This window comes from Pholis gunnellus (assembly GCF_910591455.1).
Source record: "Pholis gunnellus genome assembly, chromosome: 8".
NCBI lineage: Eukaryota > Metazoa > Chordata > Actinopteri > Perciformes > Pholidae > Pholis > Pholis gunnellus.
The window spans coordinates 6,449,275-6,475,120 of NC_136534.1; the positions used below are offsets into that span (position 1 = coordinate 6,449,275).

The 25,846-nt window shown below is 42.6% G+C and overlaps 1 protein-coding gene across 1 annotated transcript in view; it reads left to right on the top strand.

Annotated features, from left to right (window-relative positions):
* Nucleotides 1-25,846, top strand: part of LOC306700391 (proprotein convertase subtilisin/kexin type 4-like) — a gene marked incomplete at both ends in the record, with an annotated part of 155,249 nt that overhangs the window by 27,814 nt on the left and 101,589 nt on the right. Inside the window, 2 exons of the mRNA XM_079165400.1 lie at nt 2,075-2,178; nt 8,712-8,814. Of these exons, the coding sequence (XP_079021526.1) occupies nt 2,075-2,178; nt 8,712-8,814 (207 nt within the window). The remainder of the gene's footprint in view (nt 1-2,074; nt 2,179-8,711; nt 8,815-25,846) is intronic.

A 25,846-nucleotide genomic window follows, 5' to 3' on the forward strand; every position in this document is an offset into this window, starting at 1 on the left:
GCGCCAATGGGCCTCATGAAAGAACCACTTGTACGAACAAATTGGTTGCGGAATTCACCAATCTTCCCATATTTAGAATTTTCTCTTAGTACAAAAACAATTGACGAGTTGTCCAAACCTGTCTTAAGTTATGTGCAATTATCTGCTGTTCTCTTAGTCAACATTTTTCCAGGAATGGAATGCTTATTTGATTACTTTCAAGCAATTTTGAGTTTAAAATCTCCATATAAACTAAACTTCATAATAGTATTTGTTATCCTGTTTGACTCTGCAAATTGAATTATCGGCCAATATAATTCTAAATGCATTTAATAAACCTAACAATATCAAAATTAATTTAAATCGGCTATCGATTCTATTGTATAACAAACAATATCTACAATATCAGTATGAACATATCAACTGCTAAACAGCTCTAACAGCTCCTGTTGCAGACATTATTCTTATGGAACCATTTCTTCTTTGTTTCAGCGACAGTACGGCCCTCAGGTGACACAGCATTAACAGCAGGTCCCTGAATTCTGCTGCTGATGCTGTTAAAAAATTATAGACTTTCCTTTAAGGATCTCCGAAAGCAGGACTTAAATATAGGGCAGGACGCGTAGCCTTATATGGTATTACTGGGGCGTTAATTATGTTTATTCACAATCCTCTTGAACGCAGGCTCATTTACTCACAGGGGCCGTTCATCATGTTTACGCTGGTCATTTGCACACACTTATCTGGAGCGAGGAGCTTTTGCTGAATCTTACGTGGCACGCTTGCACTAGCCCATCGTACGAAAAAAAGTAAGAGAAAGTTTATATGAGAATACAAAAGTGTTCTTGCATGAGGTTCAATGGATCTAAAAGATATCGGAGATTTGTATCAGCCATACTGACATCACTCTGTATATGAGTTATACATCTGGGGACTCATGCATAGAATTTACGTTGTAAACATGCTAAGACCTAGAGACCTAATTAAAGTGTAGAAGGCTAATGTGAAAGCAATTACTTGATTCCTGAGTCATGAACCGCAGACAGTTGCAAACCGAATGAAATGGATCAATACATGTTCCATTTCACCCCTAATTAATACTAATCATTTAAATATATTCATGCATGTTTGTGTGCAATGTTGTATTGCAGACATTTACGAAATCTGGGATTCCCATTACCAACTAGTATATATAACCAGTGTAGGAGCCAAATGTGGTGTTATTCTCCGGGTATACATTGGGTGGCGCTATATTATTGTCCTGTGCTCTGGCTATATATTTTGGTAACTCACTGGTGTTGGCAGGTGTTTGACCCCGGAAGGGCAAACGGTTTTTGACCGCTTTATGCGTTACGGTTTCCCGAACCAGTGTGTTTTATGTGTTTTATGTCGGTGGAAACAAAAGGAAAATAAACAAGCTTTCATCAAACAAACTGGTCGGTGAATATGTACCTCAAAGGTAATCTAGACGCCCCACGCTAGCGCGTCAGCCAGGTCATTCCAGAGGGAACGACACCTCAGTGGCCTACAGAACAAGACTGGGCTTCTTTAACATTAGTCAAAAACCGTTTGCCCTTCCGGGGTCAAACACCTGCCAACACCAGTGAGTTACCAAAATATATAGCCAGAGCACAGGACAATAATATAGCGCCACCCAATGTATACCCGGAGAATAACACCACATTTGGCTCCTACAACCAGTATATTATGAAACAAGCTGATTCATATCCATCATGTGTGTGAGAGACAGGGTGAATGGCAGCGAGATGGAGGGCTGTGCCGGGGTGAGAATGTGAAGAAAGCGAGAGAGAGTGGCAATGAATGTGCATGTAGTGTATGGAGAGGAAGGTGCAGGCCTTGATGAGCTGATAGCACATCAACAGACAGCGAGCCAAGCTGTGCGGCAGTAATGACATGTTAATGATATGCTAATGATATGGTAATCCTCCGACAGTATTCCACCTCACTGGAGAGAAGGGGAATCTGGGAGGCCTTTCACCATTGGTTGGAGACCAGGGACTTCCTGAAGTCAGAGTTCAAAACAAGAAAATAATACACACACACACACACACATGATGGGTCTGTGTGCTTGCAGGTTCCCAGAGGAGAGAGTCTGCATCTGACAGGCAGCCTGAGGAGAGAAAGAGTGACCAGTCCCTCACCTTCAATGACCCGCTCTGGTCCATGCAGTGGGAACTGGTGGGTGTTATTATGTGTGTGTGTGTGTGTATTTGTGTGTTTTTGTGTTCATTGGTGTTATCCGGGAGCCTCCTCTCTCTCTCTCCTCTCAGCTCTTGTCCTCATGGTGAAGGATGTTCCTTTGACAGGCATAAGTCAGGCAGGCTTTCATGTGTGACTGGAGCGAGAGACTGAAGAGAGAGGGAGGTACGCAGATTATGGAGGAAAGGAAAAAGAGGGGGGAGAGAGAGGGAGAGGGAGAGAGAGAGAAAGAGAGAGAGAGAGAGAGAGAGAGAGAGAGAGAGAGAGAGAGAGAGGAGGTGAATGGGGTTGTCCATGTTGAACTGAGACAGATGTCGGGGATTGATGAGGCTCGGCGCAACACTGACACACAAACTGCGCTGAAACAAGACAAGCTCATCCCTTCAGCAGAACCTTGTTCATGTGGTTTGGCCAAAATGTGTCTGTGCAGAACAACAGCAGTACAAAACCAGTATGTTTTGGTATGAAAACATTATTTGTTATAGTAAAATTGCTGCACAAAATATTCAGCAGCTGCATTTACAGGCTTTTTTTTGTATTATCCATATTCTCTATGCACAAATGAGGTCAAAGTTGTTCGACTGAGAAGATGTACCACTCCCTCCTTCTTTCTTTGTCTCTTCTGTGCAGTCTCTACCAATGCTCTGAAGGATATCTTTCTCAGATGATTACTCATTTTGTGGATGTAAACAGTAGACTTATCCCGAAGATTGTTTAGATAAATCATAATTCTGTTCAAATCCAGCAAATCAATGTAGACTGGGCATTTTTTTTATGTATACCACACTTGCGCCGATACGCTACCTGATACATTGTTGTTGTTTTTTCTATTAAACCCCTTTTCATGATACACAACAATGGAACTAGACCAATGAATCACCCTGGCTTTTGGGACTTAACATCTTTAGGTTCTCTCCTGGACACATTTGGGTTGGTACCAGCAAAATATTGACGTTTTATGCCCAGCCCTACTAATAAGAGTGCTAAGAGATCAACCGCTGTCCATCTTTACAATAGTTGGCTGACCTTGTCTTTCTCAATGCTTGTTTGAAGCATGTAATCAGACATCTTATAGAAATGTTGTATTTTTCTTGTTTTTGTTTACAAGATTTATTACATAATTGTACCACTGTGTTCGGTTCACACAAAAGCTTTGTCAACTTCAATAATAGATTTTATGGTATGATATTGCCAAGTATCCCAACATACACTCACGCACACTGCCAATAGCAGGGCATGAGGGCTCGGCCAATCAACACGGCGGATATTCTTGACTGACATGCGAGGGAGTAATCTGACAGAGCCAGGAGGAGGAGAGGCGGGGTCAGAGATTCGCCACGGCAACGGGCAACAGATTGATTGACATCTCAGCTCTCTGGGCATGATGGTGGGGTGAGAGCCGGGATGGGGGCGGAGAGTATAGAGACATAGATGGAGGAAGGAGGGATGTTGAACGAAAAATCTGAAAATCTGACACAACTTTGTCGCACATACTCGATTCTGAAATCTCTCAATTATGAAACTTTATTGACAAGATTGTTTATGGATCAGAGTATGATCCATGGACATTTTCAAAAGACACCAAATGGGGTTATGCAATAAAGACAACCCTAACTATATCACTTGATTACTTAATTGAACAATGGAACAAAATAATCGTTAACTCAATAATCAAGAAAAATAATAATTTCTAAAGTTGAGTCTCTCTCTCTCTCTCTCTCTCTCTCTCTCTCTCTCTCTCTCTCTCTCTCTCTCTCTCCCCCCTTCCTCCCCTGCTATCGTTCTGTTGTGTTTTATCAGCCTCTGGTGGATGTGGATATTGATTGAGGGTCAGTAATCTGCTCAAGGTTGGTAGCCTGCCATGACCAGACGTGTGTGTGTGTTAGCTAGCGTGGTGTGTATGTTTGCTACACGCTGGTGTGTACATCATAGGTGAGCAGTATACACAATCATGCACACACAAGGCAAGTGGACTCCATTGTATCCTTGCTTAGGCTGAGTCCAAAGATGCTTGTTCAAAGCTGCTAAAATCCATACACCATCCTGGACATGCTTCCTGTGGATTATGAACGTGTGTGTGTGAGAGAAAGAGGAGAGAGAGAGTGTGTGTGTGTGTGTGTGTGTGTGTGTGTGTGTGTGTGTGTATGCTAAAGCTGAGGGGCAGCCAAGATAAAGGCAGAGAGGACAGAGGGATTGTTTTGTTGTTCTGTCTGCATGTGTGTCTTCTGCATATATATAGGAAGTGTTTGTGTTTTGTTCTCTTGTGTTGCATGAACTTTTTCTCTGTATACATATATTTATGTTGGTTTAAGCATGTGTGTGTGTATATATATATGTAGATGTACAGAGAGATAGGATTGGTTGTGTTCCAGTGTTTCAGGGAACGATTATAATTCTGTTCACGATTGTGTGTGTGTGTGTGTGTGTGTGTGTAACTGTGAAGCTTGTGTTGTTGGCTTTCACTTCATGACAGTGAGTGTATGTGTGTGAAGTGAGTCAGCGTTCAAGATGCCTCACTGTGGGCTTATATCCAAGTTCACAAAGGTGTACGTTTGTTTTTCGGCACATATGTCTATCTGTGTACCCTGTGTTTATTTGTTTGCGTGTGTGTGCGTGCATGTTTGTGCGCGTCCAGGGTCGGTCCTCGTGCTCTGGTGGACATTAGCTTGCTAGCTGCCTCCATTCATCTGCTTTATTCTCACAAACTACAAAGCAGCACTGCTCCCTAGATGCAACCCCCCAAGCACATTCACAAATATACGCATGGACACACAGAGGCTCTCTCGCAATATAAATTTCTCTCTCTCTCATTCACAGTCACACACACATACATACTTTTCTAAATTACCAACAGTGGACTATCGTTCTACACCAACAAAGTGTGTACCACCTTTCTGGTCATTTAAAAAAACAATAAATAGTATTGCTTTGTTTTTTTATAATATACATGCTAATATGCTTTTTTAGAGAAAATTGCAAAGAGGGGACTTGCAACCCCTGCCGATGTCTACCTATCAAAAGAGCAACCTCCATAGCCTACATTGAAACTGTCTTTGGTGAACACATTAAATAGGTACTCGAATCATCAAGACTCTCTAGTTACCTTTCAGAAATATATTCAATTATAATCTTTTCAACAGTTATACGTCTTCCTGTGACCCACATATTCTCACTTTGACTAAGAATAAATTAATCTTCTACCTATAAATCATTAGTTATTTGGCTGCCCACAATATTATCCTACGCTCATTAAAAAATACAATTAGCTTGTTGGCCAGCGTCTGGTGGCTGGGTCTTGACACTTAGGGCTTGGTCGGGAATAGATATATTTGGGCTCACCTCCATGCATAGAACTGGTTCTGGAACCAGACTCCTGGAGTAGGGCTGGACTCCCTTTTTCAGAATTGCCCACCGTGAGAGATGCCAGGCGGTTGTAAGGATACACAAATCCACGACTAAGTGCCACTGTATTGGAGTTTTCCCAAGGGAACTGGAGTGACGCCTCTATGCGACTGTGAGTTGCTGAGAGGAAGTCTCTGACTCCTGTTTGTGCTTCTGCACCAAACAGGAGTTTGGGTAGACCATGTATAAATACTTTGGGCTGGCCTCTAGGAAGTTCTCGCAAACCATTAAGACGACTTAGAAAGGGAAAGGGGAGGAGAACGGCGAACCTGGACTGGGAATATTGTCATGTGGAAAGTAAGTCACTGTCCCAAGCGAAGGAATTAAAGTATCTCCAGGTATTGTTCACGAGTGAGGGTAAAATGGAGAGTGAGATGGATAGACGGTTTGGTGCAGCATCAGCATTGATGTGAGCGTTGCACCAAACACAGTAATGAAGAGGCAGCTGAGCCAGAAAGCAAAGCTGTTGATTTACCAGTTCATCTACGTTCCGACCCTCACCTTTGGTCATGAGCTTTGGGTAGTTACTAGAAGAATGAGATAGCGGATACAAGAAACCGAAATGTATTTCCTTCGTAGTGTGGCTGAGCTCAGCCTTATAAATAGGGTGATGAGCTTACACTTCCAGAGGGAGCTCGGAGTAGAGCCGGTGCTCCTTTGCAACGAAAGTGGCCAGCTGAGATGGTTTGGGCATCTGATTAGGATGCCTCTTGGATGCCTCTCTTTAGAGATTTTCCAGGCATGTCCAACTGGTAAGAGGCCCCGGGGTAGACCCAAAACATGCTGGAGAGATGTGCGCCAGTTCAAGACATCACACAATTGTAATAAAAAGATTAGTGCATTGTTATCACTTCCTCGTAAGAATCATTCTTTTTGAATGCATGCTGGAGTATGAAAATCACTCCAGGGAACTTTTGTCACAATGTACCAACAAATAGGGACTTGCGTCATTCTGCACAGTACAAGTGTGCACCTTTTTTTCTGTAATATACCTCAACAAACAGATTGCATTCCTATATAAATAGATTTAGGACACAAGTACAATGCAACATTGAAAAAAATCCTGTGCTTGGTCAGGGGAGTTTAACATTTTTAAAGGACCAGTAAAAGGCTGATGTTGGATGTGTTTTTAGTGATTCATTTAAATGAAAATAAATGATTTAATCTCTGACCGTTTTTATTCTAACCTTATTTTGTTTTCTTTCTGTTTTACATTTTTTTTAATTCTTCGTATTATACCCCTTCATTTTCTGGAAAAAATAAAATAAAAAATGATCGTAATAAGTCTTTTTTAAAGAGATTGGTTTCTTCACGTATGTAGCCTGTTAAAAGCATCCCTATAGTCTGAAAACTTGATGTGTTTGGGAAACGTTACAATCCATGCTCCAGCCTGCGGGAGCAGTGCTGAGGGTGACTTTAATAACATTCACACACTTGCCGGTCCCTTGATTACTCAATTTAAAATAAATGTACTAGAGTCTCTTAGACACAATTTCAGCATGATTTAAAGTTTGACCAACAGTGGACTTTCAAAATGTCCCTAGTCTGCTCATCGGTCCACTGTTGGTGAACGTGTAATGACTTCAAGGTCCACTGCTGGATAGGTATGCAACTGCATGCACACCCACACATACACACACACACACACACACACACACACACACACACACACACACACACACACACACACACACACACACACACACACACACACACACACACACACACACACACACACACACACACACACACACACACCTTGTGCCCTACTGAGATGTTTTTTTTTCTCCTCTTGAAACACTCATTTTGAATATCAAATTGGTAGTGTGTGTGTTTGTGGGCAGCTGCTGACATTTTTGATAAGACAGTTTGTTCATTGCCTTTATGAGTGTGTGATTATTTGTGCGTATGTGCTTCTATTGTGTTGTTTTTAATTGTATAGTTTGTTTGTATATCTGACCATTTCAAGTTGTATGTACACTGTTAGTGTGTGATTATATCTGTATGATGGTATTTTCAAGTGAATGTTATTTTTGTGGCCACCAAGGCTCATGGGAGTTGCAACAATGGCTCTTTTTTCCTGTGGAATGTGTGTGCAGATTTGTGTGCATGTGTTTGTTTGAAGGTGGGTGGATTTGTGGTTTGAGGCGCAAGGATAAAATATCTGTCTTTGTGACTTCCTCATGAACTCTCTGGGCTCCTTATGGGCACTCTGAACACACGTACTGTGTTTAAGTGCAGTCATACACAAGGATGTCTCACATAAACGTGTTAAACCTGCACTAAATATGTCCATTTATGCATACACTGTACAGATTCTGCAGGTGTGTGAACACACCTTAAGACCTCCTGTAAGATCCTTTCAGATCACACCTGTGAATATACATTTCTGGTGCTTTGCTAAATTTCTACAATTGCCTCTTTTATCGGCAAAAATGTAATTGCAACAAGTGCTGTCGTCATCAACATAGCTGATATATATATAAACACTTTCGATCATTTTGAAGAGAAAGGAAAGTTTTCCTATAATTTCTAAGTGCAGAAAGCAGAATCATTTACTACATGTCTTATCAATATTCTGTCTTCATATTGGCTACGTTTGTGTTCATGCTGAGGACACATGTCTGCCTGAGCAGCCGGTTCAGGCAGGAGACTGGGTCAGCTGTTAGGCAGGAGCAGGAAACCGCAGAGGACAGGTCACGAATGATAGACATGGAAAAAAAGGAGACATTAGAAAATCATGGCACACACTAAAGAAGAAGAGCAGGATGATGCAGATGAGTGCTCTACAGGGACAAGCAGACAGAAACACAAGTGCAATTACATGCCAAAAGGAGTACCAAAATTGTGCCACCGGATATGTATAAATATATCCTCAGTTTTAACGAACCAAAAAAATGTACAAACAAGTGCAAATGAAAACAAAAACAAAGAATGTCCTATGACAGTGCTCTGCCAAACCGCTGGCTTTACAGGCAGTGGTCTTAAACTTACTGCTAGTGAGCGACACATTTTGGGTTATTTTCAACAATAAACATCCCATTGCCGTAGTCCATTTCAAGTTGTGATAATAATGTTATGTGTGTGTGTGTGTGTGTGTCTTTGTTTAGTTTGCACAGGGCGAGTACAGCAGTGGGTTTGACCTGAATGTGATGCCAGTTTGGATCAACAACATCACCGGTAATGGAGTAGTGGTCAGCATCATTGATGATGGTGAGTCCAACCTTCACTGCAACACATTGCATCTCTTAATAGGTACACAGCTACATGATGCTTAGACTGATTATACAGATGTGTATTTTGTGGGTAAAATGAGAACATAATGGCATATTATAAATATTCACAAAACACAAAATATTTAATTGTAACAGGACTCATGCGTGGGTTCTTTCTGGCTTTGTACTTGCTGGAAGCATCATTTTAAATGTACACCTATCTACTTAATACAATAAGGGCAAGAGCAGACATCTAAAATATCTGGAAAATAAACGTACCTTCGGAAATTGTATAGCACATTTTGCTTTTGCGTTTGCTGTGGTGTGCGCTAATCAAATAGATTTTAGAAGATTGCGAAGACTCGTGAAGTTTGGTGTGATTAAGCTGAACTCAGACCCTCAGTGGAGAGAGTGATTGATTTATTTTGGTGTCTCCCCCTCCCCCACCACCACCACCACCACCACCACCACCACCACCGTCATCTTCCCCTCAGTCACGCCACAATAAGAATTCATTTCTCTCTGATTGCTGGGATATCTGGCAACAAGGGAAATGAGAGAGCGGCATCTTATGGGCTCATTCATCAAGAACTAATTGAAGCCTCACTAGTCTCAAGTGCTGATAGAGCTGGAGTAGCGTTGGAGTGTGCTGTTTGGGGTGTGTGTGTTAAAAGTGTTCATATGATACTTTTGTTGCATCCAAGTGGCTCTGACTCTGCAGTGTGTGTGTGTGTGTGTGAAAGTGGAGAGAATGTCCTATAAACGTGCCATTATTCCAAGATATGGCTTATTTGTGTGTGTGTGTGTGTGTTTTCTTTTTTTTTTGTCCCACTTGCGTCCATGCACGTCTCACTGCTCGCATGTGTGTTGATTCTTACTTGGCTGTCTGTTTTTGATGGAAGATGCTGCTATTATGGTGCACCGCTGTGGACAGAAGGTCTTCTCTTCGCTGTGCATCCCTCTGCATACAGACAAGTACTCATTGTGTGTGTGTGTGTGTGTGTGTGTGTGGGTGGGGGGGGGGGGGGGGGTATTGGTGGCGAGGGGTGGAGGGCGGATACAGAATGAGCAAGCAAGCCAGAGAAAAAGAGAAAGAAATTAAATTGAGGAAGGATATAGAGGGAAATGTCAGGCGAAAGCAAGAGTAAAAAGGATTCAGAGAGGGGGCGAGTGTGTGTGCGTTTGTGTGTGTGTGTGCGTGTGTGTGTAAATGTATATGTATGTGTGTGTGTGTGTGTGTGTGTGTGTGTGTGTGTGAGACAGAGTATTAGACTTGCACCACTAAATCTCCTTTCCTCCGAGGCTATTGTACTCTGCTCCACCTCTCTGTATTGATTCCACCGGGCAAGAGCTCCCTCTTTCTCCTTTTCTCTCTCTCCATCTCTTTCTTTCATTTTCTAGGTCTTTCCCTCTTCTATTTTCCTGTTCCCTCTTTGTTAACTATGAGGTGACTCCTTCCTCTGGCCAACCCTTGTTTTTTTGTTGTCTTCCCTCTCTTTCTCTGTCTCTCCTCCTCTCAGACAGTCTGCCTCTCACAGCTGAGAGATTGTGTACACGCTCACCTTTAGCCACCTTTCAATCGATGCCTATTGATTTTAATATCACAATGAAATAAATTATTTTTCTTTGAGTGAAAGCCCCCTCCTCCTCCATCTCCACCCTTCCATACAATCCCTCTGTTTTTAGAGGTAATGTAATTGGCATCAGAGGTCGGCCCTCTACAAGCGTCGAATCATATTCACCATGCCACCTTCAATTTGCATTCCCATGTCCGGGTTTTCTTCTGACCCTCCTCTTTCAGACTATTGTCCCACAGTTGCACCATTAGATATTGTTGCATTACATTTACTTTTATTACTGTACATGGACTTCAGCATGACCCTTACCAAACACAACTCAATCAAATCGAGGGCCTCATTCACCAACGTGCTTATGCACAATGTTGTGCATTTTTTTGGTGTATTTTGTAAAATATATTAAGAGCAAATAAAAATGGCCTCAACATCTCTATTTCATCCCGTTCCTCAAGTGGTGCATCACTGAACACCTACGGCTTTCGGAGATCCCTAAAACAGTTTTAAAAAGTGTAGGAAATAAAGCAAATTCGCATTCTAAGTTGTGGAGGTGGGAAATGAAACAGTTTGGTTTAGCAGGATTTCAGTTAGTGTTGTGGCAAAGGTAGCATTCTCAGCTATGACACATGAGACACGTTTGATTGATTATGCGGCGTATTTGTAAGGTAGCAACGACTGTGTGCACAGGTGGGTTACCTGTGCACACAGTCGGGAGACCCTGACCAGTTGCGCTCTCTCCATCACTCACTGTCCAACTACGATAACTATGTAACAAGAAATGAAGCAGAGCTGCAATGGTTAGTGGATTCATCCATAAGTCGATCAACAGAAAATGAATCTGCAAGTCTGTGATAATTGGTTGTTTAAGTCATTTTTCAAGGAAAAGTGACAGAAAAGTGACGATTCTAGGGTCTCAAATGTGAGAATCTGTTGTTTTTCTTGGTCTTACATAACAGTAAACTAAATATCTTTGGACGGTTGGCTGGACAAAGCAAGACATTTGATGCCGTCACCTCGGGCTCTAACATATTGACGGGCTTTTAATCACTGTTTTCTTATGTTTTATAGATTAAACAATCAATTGAGAAAATGAAAAGGAAGCTTTCCTTTCTAGATCTTTGAAAAAGGATGTGGTTGACAATATATGGCATTTTGGGAGTGTCTTTTTATGTAACTGAGCCCATACGTACACAAGCACATTAATATGGAACAGGTGATATTTATCTTTGGTCGTTATGTAAATGTGTGCGTACGCATGTTTGATGAATAGCAACTTTCTTGTCCATATGGGCACATTTTTAGAACTCGTTCCATGCATGCTTTGATTCATGAGGCCTTAGGACCCATACATAGCAGGAATAAAAAACAAACTGTCCATGGGCGTAAATATCGACTGTACCGTTGCACTGAGGCCTGTGGGGGAGGGGGGGTCCGATTTCCACCCTGTAAACATGCTTGTTTTGAAAGAAGAACTTAAATTAGCAAGAGATTGGTGTCAAACCTGTCATTTTTTGGAAGTGGTGGTGGTGGGGGGTAAAATAGACAATAACAAAGTTAATGCGACGTGTATGTTTATCGTCCAATGTCAAGTCTCTATTTGATCATGTGATAAGATGTGTGTGTGTGTGTGTGTGCTTCATAACTGGTAACTAGTGATCGTAACCGTCGTAACTACCTTTACGCCACTGCGACTGTCACATACAGTGCACATCAACATAAACATGAAGTACCCATAAGGTTAAATATATAGATTCATCAGTGAAATGGCATCCAGCCACCTTCCTCCCACCTTTTCCCAAGACAACCCCACAGTGTCCCTGTCACCCTGCTATCAACGATGGCCTTCGTCCCTCCTGGCTCGGCCAGCCCGAAAGCACTCCAGTATCGATCGGCGCTCACGCCATTGTCATTACATGTCATTGGTACACAGAGAGGCCCAGGACGCAAATTAGACCGGGGAAGGGAGGGAGAAAGAAGAAAGAATAGAGGTGGAATATACACAAAGAAGACTGAGCAGTGTCAAAGATAGTTCAGCGAGTACAGATTCCCATAGTGCAAAACAGTTTTATGTCACACTGATTTGCAAAGAGCAAGAAAATTATCCTTTTAAATATGCTGTCTTCTTTGCAGAGCGTCGCAATAGCATGTAGGATACAGGTAAACATCTATTTCAGCCAATCCTGTCTTCTCTCTACATCTTTTTACTGCACTCTATAGAAGATGTACACGTTGTGCCATTTCTTTTTTTTTTATGTCCTAGGAATTACAGTAAGGCGAAGATGGTGGGATTTTATAGTTGTACCTTGAAAAGCACTCCGCTGAGGGAATAATGTGAGCCCAATATAGATGCAGAGCTGTATTTACTGTATGTTGTCATACTCTGTGTTTGTCTGTTGATGTAGGAGGTGTGATAAAACATTTTATGGCTGATTATGAAGGCTTACGTAGCTGCTGTAAGAGTCAGAGCTGTATTTTGTGAGATGCTACAGTCTCATCTGATTGACTTAATGAGGTGTGTCTACAGCATGAAAAGCATGTAATCTACTGTCTGCTCATGCGCTGTGTGTCCGTGTCCTACAGACACCGTGCATTTCAACAAAAACAAATGTATTTGTATTTTTTTCAAACTGTACTGGAATAATCTGTGGAGTCATGATACAGTACATGGTCTGAACCTAGTAAACTTTTATCTAATTAACATTATTACAGTATTCAAAATATTAGTTATCCAAAATACTTTACTAGTATTTTACCAACAGCTGGCGTTGTGTGGCTCACCTCCAAAATGCCATCTAAAAGAAGCAATCCAAATTGTAGGTAAAAAGAACAGCTTTTGCTGTGAATTGATTCATCCTGAAACAACTGGCATGCTAGTGATTTGTATGTGCTCCACACGGGTGTAGTGACTTCTATCATATTAATATTACTAGAATTTGAGCGCAAACTGACTGTATTTTCCCAATTCAGTGTAAACAAAACAGGCCACAATTTCCCTAATCACTGCACATTTGAAAAAGTGTTACACACAGACCACTGAACACACAGCCGGCAGGTGAGGAAACACAAACTCAGAATGATTATCATGATTATCTTTTGCCACCAAGCAACAAAGTCATTGGCAGGTAGCTAAACAAATTGGTCGCCAAGCAACACAGAAGTACCTGTACGTGTGTAATTATTTTGTTATTATAATGAATGTTTCATTTATTATAAGTTCTCTCTCTTTTTTTAAAATTTGTTGCAGTTTATGCGCTTAATCCTCTGGTGTTTTCAGCAGAGCGAGCCAATGTGTTTGTCTCTTTTATTTTGACATCACGCTCACAGTGTTTATGCATCCATGCATTAAGGCAGGCTCCTGGCTCAAGTCCAAAGAGTGTCAGAAGTCTGCGTGTGCGGCTGTTTGCTGGAAATGACACTGGCCAGCTCTGTAAAAGTGTGTCTGACAGGGGGAGCGACGGAGTCAGCGCTTTTCTTTCCACCCTCCTTGCCCCCCGCTGTTCAATCCATCCAGCTGCTGTCACCACAGGGGAGCAGACAATCTATCAAGGCATCGGGATGCATTCTCCTCACCTGCGCCGCGCCTTTAATGAACAGCCAACATGATCCCGGCTGACAAGCAGGAAATGGATGTAATAAAGATTGTTTCTGCATGCTCTTTGCATCCCTGATAAATCACCTCGCTGTGCAACAGATACGGGAGCCACATGGAAATTTGATTTCACGCAGCAAGGGGGAGGAAGAAGAGAACAGTGGGGGGAAAAAAAGAGAGCTGCAAGTGGCAGGGTCACTCTATTTTATTCCCCTTTTTTCTCCAGCGGAGCAGTGGAGCAAAGTGTGTGGGGGTTGAATGGAGGGAATGTTATTTTTTCTTTTCTTTTCTTTCCTTTTCTTTTTATTTTTTTATTTGCCTAGGCTTTTACTTAACCCACCAACGCTCTGTTAAGCCTCTGTGCCTGTAAGTCTATAAACAATAACCGACGATGTGTGCAGGCGTCCACATAGGTGTCTATCATCGTACTATGATGTAACATTAATGTGTGCACTAGAGGGCAGGGCCCCATTTACCGAAATGAAAAATACACAGGAAATAAAGAAAAGTATTTCATAATAATACATAAACAAAATGAAACTTCTCAGTGTCTGTGGTTATCCATCCCTGCAGAACCAAACACAGTTTCATGCCCAGGACAACAAATATACATAACATGTAGCATTTGGAAGTGTGCACAGGGGTCCTCTAGGAGCCCCTGCATGCTACACTTACCCAGAAACCCCTTCTTCTTCTTCATCTTCTTGTTTGCGAGTATCCTCATAAGAGTGTGTGTCCGCCTGTGTACTCTGAGTATCCTCAGTGTTCCCCACACTCGACACATACACCTCCTCAATCCCTTCAAACACTGTAAAAATCTTATTTTTATAAGTTATCATAAATGTCAGTAATAATGATAAAGTGATTTGTTTCTTTAAAAAAAAAAAAGAAAAAAGATTCAACTCAGCGACAACCGTTATTCATTCTTAATATTCATTCAAGAAACTGGTAGATTTACTTTACAATTCAATGAAATAATTAAAACATTGGATACGTTCTTTTCTAGCCGGGGACTATGAAATGTTTTGGCTGTTCATTTTAACATGTTTCACTATTGTGGAATTGGTATTAATTAAATATGCACTTGATGCTACATCCATGGAATTGTAAGAGATTAGCGCTAAAGCTACATGTCCTTGTTAGTCCTTACATTATAAGTAATAATAAAGAAAAATGTACAGTAAGATCAGACGTACCGTTATTCCACTGGAACATAACTCTGTTAAGCAGCTTAGATTAATGTTAGCTGGAGTTGATGGAGTGTACATTTCCCCAATTGTAATAAAGAGGGGGACAGCTAACGTTAGCCTAAACTCTGATAGCATCCACAAAAAAAAAGCACAAAGAGAATGTTTTAGTCTTTATTTTTAACGTAACCAGATACTACTGTAGTTTGCTAATGATGAGTTAGGTGGCATCACATGCTAACATATACGTTAGAGCAGTTTTATGCTTTCTTTACACTTTTACTCTTGTGCTTTTGATTTTGGAAAGATTTAAAACTGACTAAAAGGCTACACTGACTAAAATGGAAGGTTTTCCAGTGTACCACATATACCTTTATAATACGGGCTGACTCTCTAACCTCCAGAGACCTCAAACCTCCACTCCAGGTGTTTTTATAGCAAACTGAAAAATCAGGACATCACATGCAATAACATAATAGCATGAAGGCCTAAACCATACTGCAACACCCCGACTCAAAGACACACTATAAGACCGTACAACACATCACACCAGCAGGCATTCACCCCGCATGGCCTGCTGTCCAAACTCCCTGTAGTAGTCCTCTGAACAGAAATGCATTCATATTGTAGACTACAGGGAGAGCGAGAGAAATGAGGAGTGAGGGGAGGAGGGGGGGGGGGGGGGGGGGTGAAAAGAGAATAATGATTAGAGCAGGGGAGAAATAATAGTGGGGGAGCAGGAGAAATACATGGGGAATGGAATATAAGCGAATAAAAGGAGAGCGAGATTGAGATAGGGGAGAGGACGGGAGAGGGAAGAGTGAGATAGGGTGGGAGGGGGGGGGGGGCGGCGGGGATGCAGATATGGGGGTGGGGGTGGGGGGGTAATTTATGATTTAATCTAATGCAGTCTGGACCTGCTGTAAGTCACACAGACCTCAGCTGGGAAAGCGAGGGAGGCAGAGATGGAGAAATCGGGAGAGAGACATTAACCTTTCCTTGAAGCGAGTGTGGAGCTGTTTTATCTGACCACCATCCACCCCTGTAAACCTTTTCTCCTCTCCTCCTCCACTCCCCGCTTCCCCCGACTTCACTAAGTGCTCCTCTAGCGCCGCGTTTCCCAAACGTGTTATGTAATCCTAATTAACTTTGGTTCCAAGGAGTTTAAGAAAAATAAATCTCGCAATACATTTATGTTACATTGTGTCACTGATTGATACAAAGTTCTCGTGACTGAAGCCAAGCTTTTCTAGACACCTGATGTGTTTTTGCACAGAAAGTGATGCCCACATGGCTGCCTACACTCCTGATGTGTTTGCAACGGCAGAAGACGAGGGCAGAAAGAGAGACTCAGAAGAAACTCAAACGTCATGAACAGAATAAAGTCCAGGGAAAAGAAAGCTGTCAGAAAAGCGCCCACACTGACAACTTATTGCTCGGAAGTGCGGCGTAAAGGGACTGAAGATGGATACAAGCTCAATAACGATAACAATTTCAAGGATAACCTTTTTTTTCCACACAAGCATATCATGTATGTTTTTCTCTCATCCTACACCTCAGTATGAGGTAACAAGACAGTCAACCTGCAACATAAGCTGCCCCAGGAATCAGCTATTGCCACTGGCATTGCTGCTGGCTCCTTAGGCTGTTTTTGTGCTTTTCGAAAAAATCAACTGTGATTTTTGGCTTTGATTTTCCGAGACCACATACAACTTCAACTCTTTGGATCCTGAAAATGAGCTTGTGTTGCCGTAGAAGGCAGAAAATACCGGAGAGGTGACCGTAACTGGACTGAAGCGGGAGCTGCATATTAGGGTGTGTTTGATCAGTATGATCAATAACAGTCGCTACCACTGGCAATGTAGAATATCTTTGAGCATACACAGTGTTTTGTGGTATTGTCTTCCAATAATACTCCGCACTGTAACTCTGTTTACATTATTTCATTTGCTTTGTGTCATAGAGTGCCAGTGGGCTACACAAGTACACACCTTCTGTTACAGCGTGTCTCATTCCCTGAAATGGCTGTGTTTACAGTCTCTTATTCACTGTGATAGAGCGAGCTCCTGAGCCCTTCTTCCACTTCACAATCGTCAATGTTCACCGGCATCAGAAACTTCTCTGAGGAAACACAAGCAGCCCATGCTGGCCCATCACAGTTCTTACGGTCCCCACATGGCATCTTCACAACCGCCCTGATGTGCAGTTACATTTCTCAGTCGGGCTAAAGCAACTACAGCACTCTGTAGCTACACATACATACACTATACATCTATCCATCCATGTGGAAATATGTCATAGGAGTGCAATGCTAAATGTAGGAGGTGGAGTACACTTTTTAACTAACTATTCAGATTGTAATGCCATGTTCAGGCTACAGGCAACTCTGATTTGTTACTCAGGTCAGATCTTTAAGATGGACTTGTTCGCATCGTTATTTGCAAGCGGTTGGATCGGTTTTGTGTGTCCAGACCAGGCGGCAACTCAGCAACGGAGGAGGCTGGTATACATTGCGAGGGGGAAGCAGCAGAAAGTGAAAGCAAAGTGAAAGTGCCAGCAGAAAATATATTTGGCCTCTGTCCACGAACTGTTGATCTCCCTTGTTGTCTTCCACAGCGCTCTGCTAGTGGCGTGGATGGATTCTGCTCAGCACTTTAAAATCTGATTTGAGACTGCAGATGCATCTGTAGAAATTGCCTTTCAAACCACCCCCAAATGTTTGGATCCAATTTGCAGAAATAGTGTTTTGTTGTTTTTTTGCTGTCCACACGTTCTAAAACTAATCTGGTTACAATCTGGATTTGTCCAAAAACAGATTTGAGCTGTCAATCTGAACAAGGACCAAAGGTCTTTTGGAGTAAAGATGGAAGATCAGAGAAAAGACATCGAGAAATATCCGGGCGCTTCCCATTTCTGGTAGGACCTTGACTACAAAACATCCTCTGTCCCAAGGAAAGAGGACAAACTGCACATACACACAAGAGACAAAACGCAGAGACACTATTCACACAGACGGAGAAGACACGAGTTGTGAAGGGAGGATGAAGAAGTAAATTGCAGACAACTTATGATGAAGGAGCACTTATGAACAAACGCGGAGCCAACAGTGGCTGACCCCTCCTGGAGGTTGGACACTTGGATCCGGGTGGCCGCTTTCACTTGTGACCACTCCCTCATCAGTGATGTCACAGCAGGTGTAGCACAGCAGCGCTATTGAAATTGAACTTTTAAGTGGTCTGTGTGCAGCCTTGCCTTGTCAATCACATGATCCCCAGTGTGAAACACTATCAATCCCAATGCCTCTCGGTTGGTAAGTGATATGGGAGCCAATCGCTGCCCTCCAAAAACACAATGAACCACTGGAATCAGCAAATCAGAGCGATGCCGCGGTGGTGGGCTGCACCAGCGCCTACTACCGGAGTGCAGCCCTCGTGTCTGCATCAGTAATCTCTCTCCAGAGAACCGTTTGCCTGGATAAATATTGGTTTTGTGTAGGCCCCTGTAATGGCACCCTGTGCAGGCTGCGGGGCCCGTAAGTGACGTTGTCTGTCACGCCGTTGGCAGGCTGGCGTGGGAGTCGTTGGCACATTGTGGGGTCTCTCCAACGCTCATTTGAATTCACTCGTCCCCAATCATGCCACTACACTCAGCGACTACACACTTCCACACTCCACTCACACACTACTCCCACTACCTGTTTGGGCGCCGGCGCTCTCATTTGCATGAAATAAGATGGAAATGGAGCCCTTATTTATGCCAACAGAAATGGAGTGTGTTATTAAGGGCACTATTGTGCGAAAGAGACGGTGGCGGTAAGAATACATTACAGAGGCTATTTCTGGAGTGGCTCGAGTCACACAGAGGGTAATGCTTTACAGGTCCCTGATGACTTCTGCAGTCTGGATGGGCGGTGTGTATGTTTATGTGCATTTTGTATGTGAATGTGTGTATTTTTTGTTTATGCCTGCGTTTGATTGTGTTTGTGTGTATTTATCTACAGTACCAATATGTAAATGTGTGTGTGTGTGTGTGTGTGTGTGTGTGTGTGTATTTGCTCATGCCCGGTGAATATGATTCTAGGAGATGATCATTTGTATATTGCCTGTTGATGGATGGGTTTCCCGTGATTGACAGGTCTCCATTCATGCAGCCTATTGTAAGTCTATTTGTGTTGTGTTGGCTGGGCAGGAGGGAGGTAGAGCTCCATTTCTGTCAGTCAGGCATTGATACAGTGGTTTCGAAGCGTTCAGTGGGTCATTTCTGTTTTTAAAAGAAGCTAAAATGGGAGGTGGAAAAAAGTCTAAAGAGTGCTGTTGCCCATTATTTTTATTCAACTTATTTGAACACCGAAATCTAGGCAGTTGTTTGTGAGGCCCAATGAAGGTTTAAGAAAAACTGAAAATGTGCTTGTTTTTAGCCTGCAGTTGCAGCATCGTCACATATTGTGTTTATAATGCGTCTTTGGTCATTATTGTGTGAGATTTCTCCACTTTTCAGGGAAAATATTTGCAGGAACCCAGGATTCCTGGCATCTGTTGGCTTGTCTATCTTTTCTCAGATATACACAGAATAAAGACGCCTTCTTGAAATCGCAACAACGCGACCTAATGTCTATAGTCCAATCTTTAAATGGCATTTATTACGGTAATACAACTGGATCAACTTTTTAATCTGCCCCGGTTACTTCAATTTCTTTTTTAAGCTAAAATTGTGCCCGTCTGTTAAGCTGTGTGACACAATATTTGTAGCCATGTGCAGCGGCGTCCGTCGAGGAATGAATCCTTTTTACTTTGGTGACACCCTGACTTTCCCTCCAGTGCCACTGCAGCACGTTGACATTTGTGGTTTTCAGTGAAATGTCTATTGGACGGATTGGCGAAAAAGAAATTCAGTACAGACGTCCATGTTTCCCTCAGGATCAGGACGGAACAACGTTGGTGATCCGTGTCAACATCTTCATATGTTCAATACTGTTGTTTATGGCCAACCTGCAAAACCAATGACAACAAACTCAGATGGTGATGTGTTAACCATCAGCATGTTAGCATTGTCATTGTGAGCATGTTAGCATTTAGTTTAAAACTGTGTTGGTACAGCCTCATAGGACCACTAGGCTTGATAGAGTAAGTGGGAACGAAGCAGAGTAAACAAAGACGATACTCTTCATCAGTCATGCAGGATGGAGGCTCCATTCAATCAGAGTGCATGTCAGCGTTCAACACGTGCAGCGTTGTGTGCGTAGACACACTGCTGTTCCTGAAGCCATCACAATAACACAAATAACACAATGGATTTCTTCCACTTCACTCGGGCCTTGCAGTAATAACCTCAGGTCAGCACCGTAAAAGTGGTCAAAAATAATCCTAGGAAAGGGTGATATTTTCAGGAAGTATTCATTTAATTTGTTGTCATCTACTGGTTCTTACGTTTTTTTGGCAAAATAGACCCTGATTTTTTTGTCACCTTTTACTAACCCCAGCGGACAGCTAGCCCTTTCTCCTGACGTGACCTGACCCCGCTGACCTTTTACATCCAGCCCAAACCTGAACCTGCTCCACCACTAACCCTTGATTGTCACCCTGGGTGACCCGCGACCTCTAACCTCATCAGGGATCGCGTTCCCAGGGCCGCCTCTGTGGAGCGAGAGCGCGCCGGGTAAACATTATGAGCTGCTCTATTCGGGGGGGGGAACCCTGCAGCTGCACCATGACATGGAAAAAAACGGAGAGGGTCAGAGAAAAGTGAAAGCTGTGACTGTGAAATCTGTAATAGTAAAAACAACAAATGATGATTTCCTTCTACTGCTGTCGCACTGGTTATTTTGTGGTCAGGTCTATTTGCGTGAGGATTTAGTATCTTATTTAGCAGCTTATGGTGTGAGCTCGTGTGATGGAGTATAGTGAATAGAGAGCAGACTTGTTTGTGAAGGCGCTGCCTTGTATTTTGTTTGTTTTTTACATGCCTTGTAATAGAGTTTATTAGCATGTGAGTAGCAGCCTGGAAGCGGGTCTCATCTGTCTCCTTGACGGGTGGCCATTTTGAAGACTGGATGTTAAAACAATAAGAGAAAAAAAAGAAGTTGCCCATTGACTGGAAATCCCCTTCCCGCCCCCCTCCACGGGCTAAATTGGTGTAAATAGTATTGTTCCCCTCTCTGTCAAAGATATATGGAATGTCGTTTCGCTGATGGCTTCAGTAAATGCTCCAGCCAGGCAGGCGTACAGATATAACAGATCTGCTCCAACACTGCGTCTAACCACTGGGCTGTGTAACTGGCCCTATACTGCATTTGTCATGTGATGTGTGTGTGTGCATGTAGGTGTGTGTGTATTCACAAGCATTTAGGAGATGGAAACAAAGCATTTGAAGCAAGTAGGGAGAGACAAGAGAACAAGGGGGAAGAAAGGGAGGCGAGATGGAGAGCAGAGGGAGCCGTTGTTGGGAAAATACACATCAAATAGGCTTATGTCGAGGCCAGCGTGGTACCATAACTTCTCCATTCAACGAGAGGTCAAACTGGGGTCAAGCTCTATTGATTTCTTTCCAGGCTTTGTGGCAGTATTTCTTTCCACTAATAGCGTGCAGGCCTTCACCAGCCCCTGGATGTGATTTGTCTGTAACGTACAGAGGAGAGCCGTTTCTCTCCCTTACATCTCAATGCAAAGCAAACATTCTGACGGGGAGAAGCAGTGATATGTGTGTGTGCTTACTGTAAGATGACAGATTTGAATTTGAATCATGATTTAGTTTGCATCCCTTCATCTCTGCATATTTGTCAGGTTCATGCAGAGCCGTGTGTGTTTTGACTGTAGGTTTGTATCGGGTGTGAGCTTATCATTTTGCATGTACCCTGCATCCGTATGTGTGTGTGTGTTCACACACATATCAGTGTGTGCTCCTGTGTTGGCTGGCGTGCAGTGATGGATCGCAGCAGTTCCCTGTTTACCTAGCCTCATGATTTCCTGTGCGTGCATGTAACAAGTGGAGTTTGGCAGGATTAATGAGCACACAGCTTGCTGAATGGGTGTTTGGCTCCACAAAGCACTCCATCAAGGCCTGATGCTGCTACCATATCCTTCACACACGCACACATGCACGCACGCACACACACACACACACACACACACACCGTGCACTCTGCAACTCGCCACTTACCCCTGCTCTTAATTACACATGCTTAGCCAAGTCCCATTAAGCAAGCCCCCCCCCATCCCCCCTCCCATGCTAAACAATGTTAAAGCATCCACATTTCTCATAGTGCAGTGTTTAAATATAGTCTCCACGCTGCAGCGTGTAGGAGGTAAATTGTTCTAATATGTTTGCTCCAGAGAGGCACAAAGGAAGAGATGGCGATGCTCAATAGAAAGTTTTAATGCAGTGCCAATTAATAATTGCCATGCAGGATTGCATGTAAGGATTTCAGTTCAAATTGCTGTGTAGTGTATATAGTTAGAGGGGGTTATGTACCATTTTTACAACAGAAAGCACTTGAAGAGCTTTCAGGTGACCTACTGTACCAAACCCTGTGCAGTCTATGTCTTTGGGGAAGCTTTGTGTTGTTATGTACATAAAAGACGTGTCTCAATCGAGTTTAATAGACACGCTGGACCAAACATGTCATGATTTTGTCCGGATAATGTCAGATGAGTGAAGGAGTTCATAACTCATTATTCTCTGACTTGATAGACACATTTAGCAAATGCATCTCATTGAAGTTAGTAGTAGTAGCAGCTAATAGGCAGTTTTTAAACGGGCGATCCAAGGTTTTCACATGTCCAACTCAATTTAGTCATTTATGGAGTGCTACTGTTTCAACAGTTGTGTAATGTGTTCTATCCCCTCTCGCGTCAGTTTTGGACTGTCAGTTTCCGCAGTCAAGTCTGAGAAAAATACTCTGAAGAGACATCATCAATGTATCTTGGTTAGGGCAAGAAGACCAAGAAGATATGGGAGTTGCATTATGGGAATTGTTGGATCCAGTGTTTTTGGAGCTTAATCCATACTAGAGACTTTGAAAACACACTGGTTGCACTGCAACACATTGTTTGACCCCTTTAACCCACGCAGGGCACTTAATACTGACATGTAGCAGGATGTGCTAATGCAAAGAGCAAATGTGATCAAATGGCATATCCTGGCACCTCGTCAAGACGCTACAGGTGTGTGCCTCTCAAGTCTAACAACTTTATAAAGGAGCAATACTGCAGTAGTTTTGTGACATCCCAAAATAGCTTTATGAATTACTTTCTGGCTCGAAGCTCATTGTGAAGTCGTTTTGTTAACTAGCCTGTTTGCTAATTAGCAAGCTAAAATGCCAAAGCTGTTTGTTTTGGTTAAATTAGCCTTTTCTTCTCGGCCAAAAACGGTCGCTCACAGTGCTTTGAGGTGCTTTTGTAGTCGAGAGTCTTCTTCGGACTAATGAGAAGACAATTTACTGTATCACCATCAGTTGCATTCAGCCATTGTTATGCGTAATGACTACAAATGCAGGCCTTTTGTAATCTGCATGGCTATGGCAGTTTATTGGTCAGAGATGATCTCCGATTATCTGATTTGCACCGTTAAAGATCCCTCATACCAACCCATTTGTCACATCAATCTTCTCAAGGTGATTCACTTCATTATTGAAATCCTGCAGGCGTCTCAGCATCCTAGAGCCTGGAGCTGGATACATAATAAACCAAATGTATAAGAAGTAAATCCCCATTCCCTCGTGTGCATGTGTGACAGGAACTAACTGAAATCAAGTAAGTGTACGTCTACGTTTTGTTTGGTATTTTTTGTATGTGTTTGCGTGCACATCGGTGTCTGTATGCCAGTGGATGTTGGGTTGCATGTACATCCCAGAGTTTGCAAAGGAGCACTCACTGTTTTTTTAAATTCTGTTTGTATATGTTTTCTTGTGTGTGCGTGTGTGGCAAAAAGGGGGGCTGGTAGAAAAGAGGACAGGAGGGTAGAGAAGAAATCAAATCACTTAATTGCTGCATTTTTCATCTCCATCTTTTGTTTTATGGCGGCTGAGGGCCGGCAAGCGACTCTGGCGGTGATTCATGGATGTTCGGGAGGCCCGTGAGCAGCGCCATCCCTCATCGGCACCCGGCCGCCCGCATGCCCACAGCGCCCACACAATTACCGTGATGAATATGACTTCTTTTTGTTTTTTTGTTGTTGTTTTTTTATTTTTTTATCTCCATCCTTTGACTTTCCTACCTTCATCTGGTTTTAGCGGGAACGGGGCGGTGCTTAATGCAGCCACCGAGCTGTCGGAAATAAACAATCTACCATTTCAGTTCCCTCCCTCTGCACCCTCCCTTATGAGAGCAGAGCCCGCTGAGACCGGGAGAGAGAGAGAGAGAGCAGATGCAGACAGATAGGCATGCATGTAGAGAAGGAGAGGGAGATCCAGATAAGGAAGAGATAAATATAGGGAGTGGAGAGACGAGGGATGTGTTCATAGATGCTGTGGAGAGATGCAGGGAGCGGAGGATATCAAAATGGAAAGAGGGAGTGGAGATGTTGTGAGAGCGGAAGGAACAGAAAGGTACAGGAAGTAAGTAGGGAGATACTAAGAGATATTACATGTCTGAGAGAGAGAGAGAGAGAGAGAGGAGGATAAGAAGAAGAAGAAGTAGGAAAGATAGCGGAAGGGAGTGTATGAGAGAATGAGAGCAGCACCAGAAGGAAAGATAAGTCAAAAAGAGAGTGAGGAGATCGAGGGAGGGATGAAATCATAGAGAGAAGCTTTGTAGTATCATGTTGGATGTGTGACATGTCAATACCGTACCTCCTGCCGGCTTCTCCTTTTTGGCTTTGATACACAAGATCGCTTTAATACATGGTACAAAACCAGTGTACATCGTCAGAATACAGCGTTCAATGTGGCATATGGATTCAAATAATAACCCAGTTCTTTAGTTTAGCTGATATTTCTTCTAGAGTCTGAACAATACTGGACTTTGAAGTTGCAACATTTGAGTGTTTAGAAGATTTGATAACAATATATTGTCCGATAATTGTTTTCATTTTTTTTACATACACACACAGCATTAACATTTCTATAAGGACCCATCAATTTGGTTATTAAAGAGCTGGGATGAAGATCTTTTTTAAACGCATCGCTAACAGCAAGTAAAAGAGTAAATACCAAACTGTGACAACAATAGAGCAACAGAAATATATTCTAAATTAAGAGTTGACTCAAATGTATTAAAATGCCGGTTATTAAAACTATTTCTTTAAAAGTCGGAACTACCCGATGTGCACATTAAATGAAAATGTATTTTTTGAACATCTGACGATATTTAAGTTGATGCTGATAGGGAATTTGAAGAACTGTCCGATTACATCCACTCGGCCATTATCGAGCTCTAACAGCAGACATTTCGACTCGTCATAGCAGGACGAGCAACGGCGTTTCTTACGTCATTAACGGTGGCTGCCCCGGTAAGCCGTGACAGAGAGCCAGCGTGCACAATACCAATGGAATTCAGCCATCATTGATTTTATTATTTACACACCTGTGTAGTTCCTCCGGTGACATGTCTCTGTGTCGTCTGTGTAAAAAAAGAAAGAAGCCCATTACAGATGACTGAAGATCTCAAGAATGCCTCTCCAAATGAACTGCTAACATGATAGAATAATGTACATAGCTAAACCCCGCTATTGATTATTTAGAACGTC